The sequence below is a fragment of the Echinops telfairi genome, unplaced genomic scaffold, assembly GCF_000313985.2.
Source record: "Echinops telfairi isolate 266 unplaced genomic scaffold, ASM31398v2 ScPeMD7_31;HRSCAF=116, whole genome shotgun sequence".
NCBI lineage: Eukaryota > Metazoa > Chordata > Mammalia > Afrosoricida > Tenrecidae > Echinops > Echinops telfairi.
The window spans coordinates 411,504-423,261 of NW_022103928.1; the positions used below are offsets into that span (position 1 = coordinate 411,504).

An 11,758-nucleotide genomic window follows, 5' to 3' on the forward strand; every position below is an offset into this window, starting at 1 on the left:
TGCTGTCATCATTACATGCTCTTAATTAAGGTTGGTAATTGTTTTTCAAGACAAATTCAAAGTTGTTGGTTTAGCTGCAGCAAATGGATTTTTCACAGTATCCTTATAATCATTCTAATCACTTTGGTACAATGATTTTCAAACTATGCATGTAGATCATAGGCTCGACTCCTAGTGTGAGCTTTGATCTAATTAATATGTTTAAATAAATGGAGAAACAACATTAAGCAATTCAAGCAATTGCCATACATATGTTACTGATGGATTTGCATACCTAAGAGTTATTTCATATAAAGCATACTAGGAAGTATGCTTTAAATGACTGTTCTAATCATATGGATGTCACAGTACTACAGGAAACATAATGAATCCTGAAAAATAGCATGACCTTTTGCTGGGTTACATCATTCACTATTCTTAGTTATGTGCCCATAATATGATGCCTTGAGGTTATGGTCATTTGCTGCCTGTGTATGTTCATATATTTCAATGGATTTTTAAAGTAGGCCTTGTTACAAATTCAACATGAAGCACTTGCTATAAGTATGTATGTGTTAGTCTGGGTTGACTAGAGAAACAAATTCATAGACACTTGTATGTCTATAAGAAAGAACTTTACATACAAGAGCAATTGTACATTGAGAAAGCACCCTAGCCCAGTCCAGTCCAAGCCCATAAGTCTGATATTAGCCCATATACCCAGGACCAATCTATAAATCCCTCTTCAGAGTCACACAACACAAGCAATGATGCCGAATGCTGGAAGATCACAGGCCAGTGGGTGAAAAGTCTTGTGGATCCAGTGGCGGTAGAGTCGTCCCAGTGCTGGTAGGGGTCTCCATGTGGTTTCTCCAGCTTTGATGCTCTGGTTGCCAACAGCCTGTCTCCACGTGGCTTGTCAACAAGAATTTCTTGCAGAGACTGAGCAGAGAGAGTGTGTGTCTCCCCCCTCCAGAGAGGAATACAGGAGTTCCCAGAATCTTCAGGAGTAGGCCATGACCACACAAAGGCCTCATTGGGTATGACTTGGTTGACAGGCTAGACTCCATCCATCTTTTCACTCTGAATCCTAAAACTGACACCAGATCATGTAACTACCACAATGTATTTATGGTCCCCTCATTGAACCTTTAGAAAGGATCTAAGAATCGATTATTTTTCATAATTCATTATTGTTATTTGCTGCCACATCAGCCCTGACCTGTATTGAACTTATGTACATTGGGATAAGGCTTTTGTGAGTATAGGGTTTTTATTTGTTTGTTATGGGATTAGATTTCCAGGCTTTTCCTATTCAATCTTAATTTGGAAATTCTGCTAAAATTTTTTCAGCATCATAGTAGCACTCAAGGCTAATAACATATCTCAAATATCTAAGACCAAATCTTCACATTGCTTCTAAGTAGCATTTTGATTGTGCATCTTCCAAGACAAATGTTTGTTCTTCTGGTAGTCCAAACATTCTTCTCCAACACTATTACTCAAAAGCATCATATTTCCCCCTTTCTTCTTATTCATTGTCCAACTGTCCCATCCACATGAGGCAATTGAAAATAGCATGGCTGTAAGCAGGGCAGACTCACTTTGGCCTTTAAAGTGATAACCTTGCTCTTTAAATATTTAACTAGCTCTGTTTGCAGCAGATTTGCTCAGGGCCAATCAAGTTGTTTGGTTTCTTGACTACTGCTCCTTTGAGCATTGATTATAAATCTAAGTAAAAGGAAATACTTGACAACTCCAATCTTTTCTTTGTCATAATGTCTATTATTCTAGTTGTAAACATTTTTGTTTCTTTACATTGAGTTGGAATCCATCCTGGAGGCTCCCATCCTTGGTTTTCATGACTAAGATAGACCAGACTAAATTAAAGAAAGAGCTAACTCTGATGATGGTGGCAAATGGAGATATGTCACAAATCCTCTATGATATTGAAAGATAGTGGCTCCAATGAAGAAATAATGTTTTGATGTCTTTATTTCATTTCCACTCAATAAAATCTTTGTTCTGAGTTGAAATTACTCATTACTAAGGGATTTCCCTAGAACTTTTTTATTTTCAAAACCATTTAATACAGATATCATATCATTCTGTAGGTCAATCACATCAAGCAGTATTGTACAATTGCTACGACAGTCAGTTTCAAAACATTCTTTTCCTTCCTGAACTCCTTGATATCAGCTCCCCTTTACTTCCCCTCACCACTGCCCCCCTCCAGCACCACCGCCACTGTGCTCCCCAGAAACCCTTATTCTACTTGCTGCCCCTCTACTTGCTGTTCATCAATCCTGGTTTCCTATACTGAAAAATATGTAACAAAAATTCAAGAGGGTGACTACCAATGACATAACACATCTCAGATAAACCCCAATCTACAGAAACAAAAAGTAAAAATCCAGAGAAAATGTTGAAAACCATATTAGGTCTAACATGCATCAGAGGGTGAATCACCGACAAGGTTTTAAACACATAGAAAATTTTTGATAGTTAATTTTATTTTAACTACGCTAGGCTAGTGCCCACTTAAAAAAAAATCAAATACTATTCTAAATGTTGCTATGAAGATCTTTACATGGATTAACATTTGAATCAGTGGACTTTAAGTAAAGCAGATTAGCCTTCACAGTCTGAGTGGTCATATGTGATCCTTTGTAGATGTTAGGGATGAAGACAGGTTTCCTGAGAAGAAAGGAACCTGCCTCAAAATTATATCACAGAGGCATCCCATCAGAGTTTCTAGTTCCTCCCCTGGTCACCAAGATGTCACACTTAGTTTGTTGGAGTTTCTAGTGCCTGCTTCTAAAGGCCTCGGTGTTGACAGTCCTCACAATCTTGTGAACAAAGCCCTTAAAACAAACCTCTATTGCTCATTCTTCTTATTTTTCATATATATACATACATATATACACTCACTTAACATCCACAATCAATTGTGTGAAACAGGACATTATATGAGTTGACATTCTCTGGGTTAAGGATTAATTCCATCGCTAAGTCTGTCTCTAAGTCAAATTTGTACATTTGAGGGGAACTCAAAATAAAGTGGAAATTGTTTCAAAGCTATGTATTTAATTTTTAAAAAACCTTATCACCTTCAAAGTACTCTCCATTACACTTACTACATTTTTCAAATCTGCAATTCCATTCATGGCATAAAATTTCAAACTCATCTGTTTGGTTGGCTGGCAGCACCTCCCTCATTTTTTTCTTCACTGCTTTTACTTATCATTTGCCACAAATAAGGCCTTTTTTGTCTCACACTGTAATGCAATTGTTTCAGAACATATAAATAGAAAGCTTGATTAACAGTCTGACCTGGTGGAAAGAATTCTGAATGCACTAGCCCCCTCACATCTATATCTATATCTATACAAATTAGCACCATGTCTCTTGGGAAAAAAAAGTCTGGATCAATTCAGAGCTGTTCTTCAAAAGCATGGCATGTTTCCACTCAATGCTCTTTTTCCTGGTCAGTCAGAACCTGAGGCACAATTTTTTCAGTGACCCGTCTCATCCTCAAATCTTCCTGGAAATTCACTCAACCAAGCTCCAAGATACCAGATATCTTCCCCATCTCTTCATTGGTCCATCGCCAGTCTTTAAGCACAAATACACCAATTTTGTCAACATTTAGGTTTGGCATCAGTTGACATTTCACTTTCTTTGAAACAAGAAAATCACTTGAGCACTTGAGTTTTTTCCTATAGCACTCTCTTTGTAAGCTGTGTTCAACAGCACAACAGTTCTGCAACATTTTTCCCAAGCAGAAAACAAAATTTCACAGCTGTACACTGTTTTCTTAAGTCAGCCATCACAAAAAAATAAGGTTAAGCAAAACTTCTCTTATGCAAAAATTCACGGTGACACCGGGCAGTGTAATATAAGATACAATAATAATTTATAAATTATCAAGGGTGCATGGGGGAGAGCAGAGGAGGAAGGGAGGGGGAGGGGAAAAAAGGAAAATGAGCTGATTCTGGGAACCCAAGAGGCAAGCGAATTTTGGGAATAATGAGGGCAACAAATGTATAGATGTGCTTTACACAATTGATCTATGTATTGTGATGAATTGTATGAGCCCCAATAAATTGATTAAAAAAAAAAATTCACGGTGACCAAAGATAACTTTTCCAGGCAAGGTTACTGGGTGCACTAGCTCAGAGCGAGTTGCTGGATGCCCCACTAGTGAGAAGAATGCTTACTATGAAAGCTCTGATCAGTGGAGCTTTCTTCTAAGTTTTTTAGGTACCCTCTTGTACATGATAGAGTTAGGAAATCTTGAATGTTAGTATGTCAAAGGTTTCTTCTTAGTATAAATAGTATATAGGATACACTTCTATTCATTTAAAAAACAAAAAAGAAACTTTAAATGCTTCCAGATAAGCTGAAGTACTTTAACATAACAATAGTGAGAACAATCATTTTGATGAGCATAAAAAAAGAAAGAACCATTTGTAATTATGAGCCATTGCATGTAATTCAAGTGTTTAATAGAATAGATTTTAAGGGGCTAGAAAAACAGATATATATGCAGTTAGATGTTGCCAGAGGGACATAGTATGCAGGGCATAAATGTATGTATAAATCTATCTATCTATCTATCTATCTATCAGTTATCTATTTCCTCTTAGTGTTGCCCGTAGAACTTTCTAATGCACTTTTACAGGTACAAATAAGTTCACAACACACCATCTTTGGACAACACATTTTACTTCTCTATTTCAAGTTTTTTTTAATTTGCTTTAAAGGTATAGAAGCAAATACTTTTTATGGGAATTCTTCTGTTGAGACTTGACATACATTTCTTTGTTTTCTAGTTTTACTTAAATTCTGTTTGTAAAGGTGTTTACAACACTTGAAGTAACATTAGACATAATTGCTTTTAACTACTTCTCAAGCTATGCTTATTTAAAAAATCATGCTTATTTTTTATCCCTAAGGTTTTATTTCCTAAAATGGGAAAAAAAAGTAACCTTAAGTCTACCCTATACTTTACAATTTAGAAATATGGTGCCATGGAAGAGAGGATTATGTTATCAAGGTCAAGTATGGTCTGATAGGCACTGTGACTAGAACTGTACACTTACAATATCTTCTATATTGCATCATACTATCTCCAAAGAATCTCAAGCAATGTGTATCATGAAGAATTTGCCACCAGGTCTCCTAAGGTGAATATGGCCATTAGTAAGTTTTGTTATCAAATTAAAGTAAGAAAGGGCCATACTAAAGCTAAATGTTCATCTTTTATTGCCACATACAGAATCCGAATTCCCTTTGTCCTTTGCTTTATGACAAATGACACTAGGTCCAAGTCTGACATTTAAGCATTAAACTCTGTTCTTATTTCACTTTCTTTTTTAAAACTTTGTCTAAGACTATTTAGAATATAATACTCAGAATGTGCTAAGCCATACTCCTAAGCCACAGTAACTGGCCATTGGGTTTGAGGCCTTTTCATAACATCTACTTCTTATAGACAAATTTTGGAGTAAATAATGTGGAGAAACCATGCTTTATATATTTTTGTCTCTCCTGCATGTCAAAACGTATTTTATATAAGTGCGACCTCTATTTATTAATTTATCCTACTTAGCAATTGCTCCTTATTTCATAGGAATCCATGTATTCTTTTCTACTTTAATAAATTTGTCCAAATCCTGTGGTAAATTATATTAGCTCTCAAAAGTAGAATTTCAACTTTATGTATTAGGTATCTTTGAAAACTATGGCAATCTGATGTTTATATAGCAGATCGTATGTTAAATAAGACAGGGCAGCATTTAAGGAATATTGAAACGAACACTTTGAGATAGGTGAACCAATTTGTGACACGAGTGATCTTCCCTTAACAGATGTGTTTCATTGATTGGGGTTACCTAAAGCTAAAACAAATAAACAAACAAAAGGTTGCCTGTGAGTCAGCTATGTCTCTTGAAGACCCTATGTCAGGGTAGCACTGAGCTCCACTGGGGTTTCAGTGGCTGATTTTTCAGAAGTAGTTCAGCAGGCCTTTCTCTTAAGGCACCATTGGGAGAACTTGACTCCAAATTTTCAGCTAGTTGCTTAATGTGTTAGCCATTTGCACCATCCAGGGACTCCTCCCTACAGGTAGATAAGTTCTAGTCTGTGCAACACAATGACTTGGCTCCTCAGTTCATTTTTTGTGAAAAGAAAATTTTGAAATTAGGTCTATTAAAGAGAATTGATTCTAGCTTAGTGCACTAAACTAATTTAACTAAATTGCAATTTAAGAATAAATATTTACATAAACAGTAACAATTTTAAGTTGCAGTATAATTGAAAGTTAATAAGTAAAATATTAATACTAAATATTTTTACTTATCAACATTCAGTTTTACTGCAACTTATAAATTGTTACTGTTTATTTATGTGGTTTTCATCTTCACCACAATAATTAAGACCTTTTAAAAGTTTTAAACACCATAGTCATAATAATTGCTTTGTTATTTAATATATATGTTCCTGTAGTCATACCAACATGAGTAGGTTTTACCATTAAAAGTGAGGCCATGGGTTACAAGCTGAGCTGCTTAATGTAAGATCAGTACTTTGAATCCACCAGCTGCTTTAATGGAAAAAGATGAGGTTATATGCGCCTGTAAAAATTAAAGGCTTAGTAAGCCTATTCAATTCCATGGTAGTGGGGTTGGTTGTGGTATTTCTTACATGGCCATATTTTATGCATGTGTATATTTATAAATGTGTGAATTACATCCACAATAAGTATAAAAATCTGCCATTTGTGTAAATTTACAAATAGGAATAAAAGCATATTGATCTTTTCTCATTATTCCACCAGTAATTTAAAAGCAACTATCACCATTTGCTTCTAGTAACCCAGCATAATAATTGTCTTTCTGTCCCAACGATGCTTACATGCCTTTAACATCTTTTTAAAAATCAGTGCTTTCTTGGTTGAAGGGGCATACCAGTGAGATCACATAATTTTGTCTTTAGCAAACGTCCTCGCCTTGATTAACATCTTTCACGGCAATATTTTCACTGTCGTTGCCCATAGAGAAATTATGAGCAGCAGTCTCAAATTAGGAAGGTGGGAATACTAAACTGGTGTTCGGGAGCCTTCCTTTCTTGCATCTTGCTTTCGCTTTTTCATTTTATTTATACCGCAGGGCAAGACTCTCAAGAATAGCAAGGCTCTAAGTAAACTTAGAATGGCAAAAAACAAACAAATCTGTTTTTGAAGAAGTGGAGTCAGAATGCGCCTTAGAGGCCAGGACACTAGGTCTGACCACTTTGGGCATGTCATCAGTAGAGAAAAGTCCACGGAGAAGGCATCATCCTTGGTAAAGGTGCAGCGTAAAAGGAGAAAGGCTGTCGATAAGATTGATGGATTGGCAGGTGGTTGCAAAATTGGGCTCAAACCTAAGAACAATTGAGGGGAAGGGTGGTGTACCCAAGGTTGCTATGTGTCGTAATGGGCTCAGTGGTACTCACAGCAATAAGTAAAATAATCCGCCCCCCAAAAATCATAGCAGTGTTTAGGTAGAGAGGGAGGCCAGGACTATTTACCTGGAAAGCAGTAATAGGGCAGGCACACTTTGAAGACCTGTTCATATCGTCATTTCCATATGGGGCACACAGCTTCATAGACGCACACTAAAACCACTGCCATTGAGTTCATGGAGTCTATTCAGCTGTCCTGCGTAGGGTTTCTGAGGTTTTAAATACGTACGGGAGCAGATCGCCTGAACTTTCTCACGTGGGACAGCTGGTGGGTTTACCTGTTGACCTTAGTAGTCTACCGTTTCCTGGAAAGAGCACCAGGACACCTTACTATGAGAACATTCATTCACCGATATGTTTAAAACCATGACGTGTAAGCTCTTCACAGTATGGATGCTCTAGCTCAGGGACAAGAAAGGGAGCAGTGGGAGGACCTTACCTGTAGTGGGGTAAAGGGTAACCGTGCGCAGCACACTTCAGAGTTATTTCCAAGTGGGATGAGTCCAAAGGGAAAATGACATCTTCGGGCTCCTGGCTGAACACAGGACGACTCAAAAGATCATCACCTGTAAAAAGAAAGGAATAGGTAAGTATGCATTTAGAGACTTATTTTACAATAGTCTGAAATTTACCAAAAAAATGGAAAAAAATGCGATAAAGATATTTTTCTCAACCACTTAAGGTTATGCAAACAAATCTTATCACTTCAAAAAAAGAGCGTTTATATTTCTTATAACAAGATCACTCTTAATATAAAACTACAATAAAACCATCAAAATTATGAGATTAATATTGATCCAGTCCTAACATTTAATTCTAGGGACTCACTTCGCCATTTATCCTGTTGTGATCTTTTATGAGCAAAAGGTCCAGATGAAAATCAAACTGACAATTTGAAACACTTGCCAAGTCTTTCTTGAATTTTCTTTATTTTGACTCCTTTGAAAATTGCAAGGGTTTGTTTGGTAATGTCTCCTTCCATTTAGGATTCTCTGAGCAGCCAGGTCTCAGGAACAGGGGGATAAGGCTCCTGGTGGTTGCTATCTGCTTGTGTTCCAAAGGTGGGGTGAAAGTTTTGGTCTATAAACAATATTTTAATGAGATTTTCTATGAAAGTTGCTGTTTAGTTTTTTGTTTGTTTTAATCACCTTCCAAAGGACTCCTAAATCAGCCAGAATATATTAATTCCACAGATCTCTTAAATCCTTCTACCATCTTGCCCGCTTTGGTACAAATAATTTGCTTCAGTACTACTGTGGTCTTCATGGTAGCCCTGGTGGCATAGTGGTTACGAGTTGGGCTGCAGTCCTAAAGAGCAGCAGTTCAACTATCAGCTGGTGGGAAAAAGAAAAGACTGGGTTTTCTACTCCCATAAAGAGTTATGATCTCAGAAACTCAAAGGCAGTTCTACCCTCTCCTGTAGGGTGCGATGAATTGGCATGGAAAAGATGGTGGTTAGTGTGTGTGTGCTATATATTGTATCTTAGTAGGTGGTATAGGCCTTCGATTTTTTAATTATTGATGATATTTATTTTGATTTAGGTGGCTTCTATGAACTATCACTATCAATCTCCTTTATTTCTTGGTAATTTTGTAAGTTTGTGCATGTGTGTATGTGGGGGGAGGAACAATCAGATAATATAAACATAACATTTCTTATTGAACATTGATTTACTTGAACTACTTTTATGTTTGGGCACAAAGAAAAGTGTTTCTGGTTCATCTTGTATTTCCCCTGTCTCCACCACAGAATTAGATCACTTTAAAAAATTCTGGTTCCTTTCCACAGACAATGGTGTAAAACCTAGGTATGGATGCTATGTATACTTCCTGTTATTTCTTGTTGAGGATTTCTTGGTTCCAGACCCCGTCATTAGATGTATGTGTGTATTTGTGGAGTATATATGTGTTAATTATAATTCCAAATCTCTGTAATGAAGTTTCCCATTCCCTTATTTTTACCTCTGTATTCTGTCAAAAATCCTCATGTGTAGACCAATAAATAATATCACGATAAGTGAAGAAATGGAAGTTGTCCGAAATTAATTTTACTTGAGTAGAATTAGTTGATGAATTAATAGATATTAATTCTACAACAATCAACGTCTTTGGAAGCAGCGGGCAAAAAAATCAAATGGCATGCTGTATGGGGGAATCGGAAAAAAATGTCTCTAACGTTGAAGAGCAAAGGTATAATGGAACTTTTATTACTAAGATATGTCTCAGCTGAGCCATGATCTATCAGTATAATAATGTCCTATATGTGTTGTATCTGAATAGTGGAAAAGAAAGATAAAAGAGTAACTGATGTATTCAAATTGTCATGCTGGGGAAGACTCTAGAGTATGGACTGCCACTAGAACAAACACATTGATCTTAGAAGAAATGTAAACAAAACGTGCTTTAGAATTGAGATGCTGGATATGACCTGGCTTGCTCTGTATACACACCATCAGGAAAGACCAATCTCTACAGATAGGAACTGGAAACACAGGGAATTCAGGACAGATGAACCCCCAGGCCCAGTGGTGAGAGTGGCGATCTGGGAGGGTGGAGGAAACATGGGGTAGAAAGGGGGAACCAATTACAAGGATCTACATATAACCCCCTCACTCAGGAAGGGACAACAGAAAAGTGGGTGAAGGGAGATATCAGACAGTGTAAGACTTGACAAAATAATGATTTATAAATTATCAAGGGTTCGTGATGAAAAGAGAGTGTGGGAGGGAGGGGAAAAATAAGGAGCTGATACCAAGGGCTCAAGTAGAAAGCAAATGTTTTGAGAATGATTATGGCAACAAATGTGCTTGACACAATGGATGTATGTATGGATTGTGAAAAGAGCTGTATGAGCCCCCAATTTAAAAAAAAGGAAAACCTAATCACTAGAAAATAACATCATATTTATTAAAGTAGAGGATCAAGGGATAGGAAGGGAATACTCCATATTACAGATTGACACTGTAAACTGAACAATGAATTAAAAACACATCAAACATATGGAGATGGAGAAGTACCAGCTCCTGTTTCGTTGTCTTATAAATGTCTGCCACGTATCATAGCCCAGTTGGCAGCAATTAATGATGATAACTGAAAGGAATAAACAAATGGTCTGTACAGAGCTGCACAAGCCCGGAGAGAATGAAAAGGAATGGAAAAGCAGGTAGGCAAACATACTGGAAGAGTAAAAGAAAGAAGAGTGCCAAACAAAAGATAGATAAAATATTTAGTCAAGAAGAATACATTTCAAAGCATCCTAGGAAGTATTTCAAAAAATGTTTCATACTGTAAAATAAGAACATAAGTTTTAAAAAAGCAAAATAGCTCAATGAGGAGATCAAAACAAAACAATACAATACAATAAATTAGGAGGTTGCATTTTTAAGGATACGATTGCAACAGTACCATCAAAACTTCATTGGTTAGAAAAGGTGCAAACATGCACTAAAAGTCAAATTAATAACAACCAAAAATATTTGATGCAATAGAAAAAGGAACACTTGGAGAAAAGATAATGAATATGAAAAATAGATAGAGATGGTCCAACATAAAGATCTTTAATAATCCTGAGTTGGAGAATCAAACATTTATATAAAAGTATTTCATCAAGAAAATTTCCCAAAATTGGAAGAATGCACTCAGTAAGTCACTGGAGCATGTGAGAGAGAGTACCCAACACCTAGACATGTTCTTTTCAAGTGATGAATGCTTTTCCAAGTTAAAGACTTTACAAAAAGAACAGGCTAAAATAGCAAATCATGTACTAGACTGAAAGAAAAAAAACCTATAAGGTTAATGTTAGATTTTATGTCAGTAGCATTCTATACTAGAAGACAGTGAAGAAAAATCTACAATGTTATGAAGAATACAAGGGTGTGCAAGTGTTACAAGCCCCAATGATTTATTTCAAATCTAATGGCATCCAGCAGGCATTCTCTAATATTAAAAAAAAGTAGGAAATACAACAGAATGACTATTCTATGAATACTGTGAACGATATACCCCTCAGAAATATAAAAAATACGTGCTTATATATTCATATTCCATATGTCCATGCTTCTTTCATAATATTTATTTAAATGCAGAGTAAAAACATATATGTACAGTTTTAACTTTAAAAGCATAAAAAATCATGGCACCCCATCGGTCCTGGCTGAAGGACATGCCTAGAGATCAAAAATCAGACCTTGATCTATTTACAGGTTTTCTTTCTGCTTAAAATGTTTTTCTTTTAATTAATTTATTCTTCTATGAGTAATTGGTTTCCTTTTTT

General features: G+C 36.2%; 1 protein-coding gene across 1 annotated transcript in view; it reads right to left on the minus strand.

The window, feature by feature from the left end:
* Positions 1-11,758, minus strand: part of LOC123521652 (contactin-6) — a 470,227-nt gene that overhangs the window by 275,269 nt on the left and 183,200 nt on the right. The window contains exon 3 of the mRNA XM_045289898.1: positions 7,925-8,051. Coding sequence (XP_045145833.1) covers positions 7,925-8,051 — 127 coding nt within the window. The remainder of the gene's footprint in view (positions 1-7,924; positions 8,052-11,758) is intronic.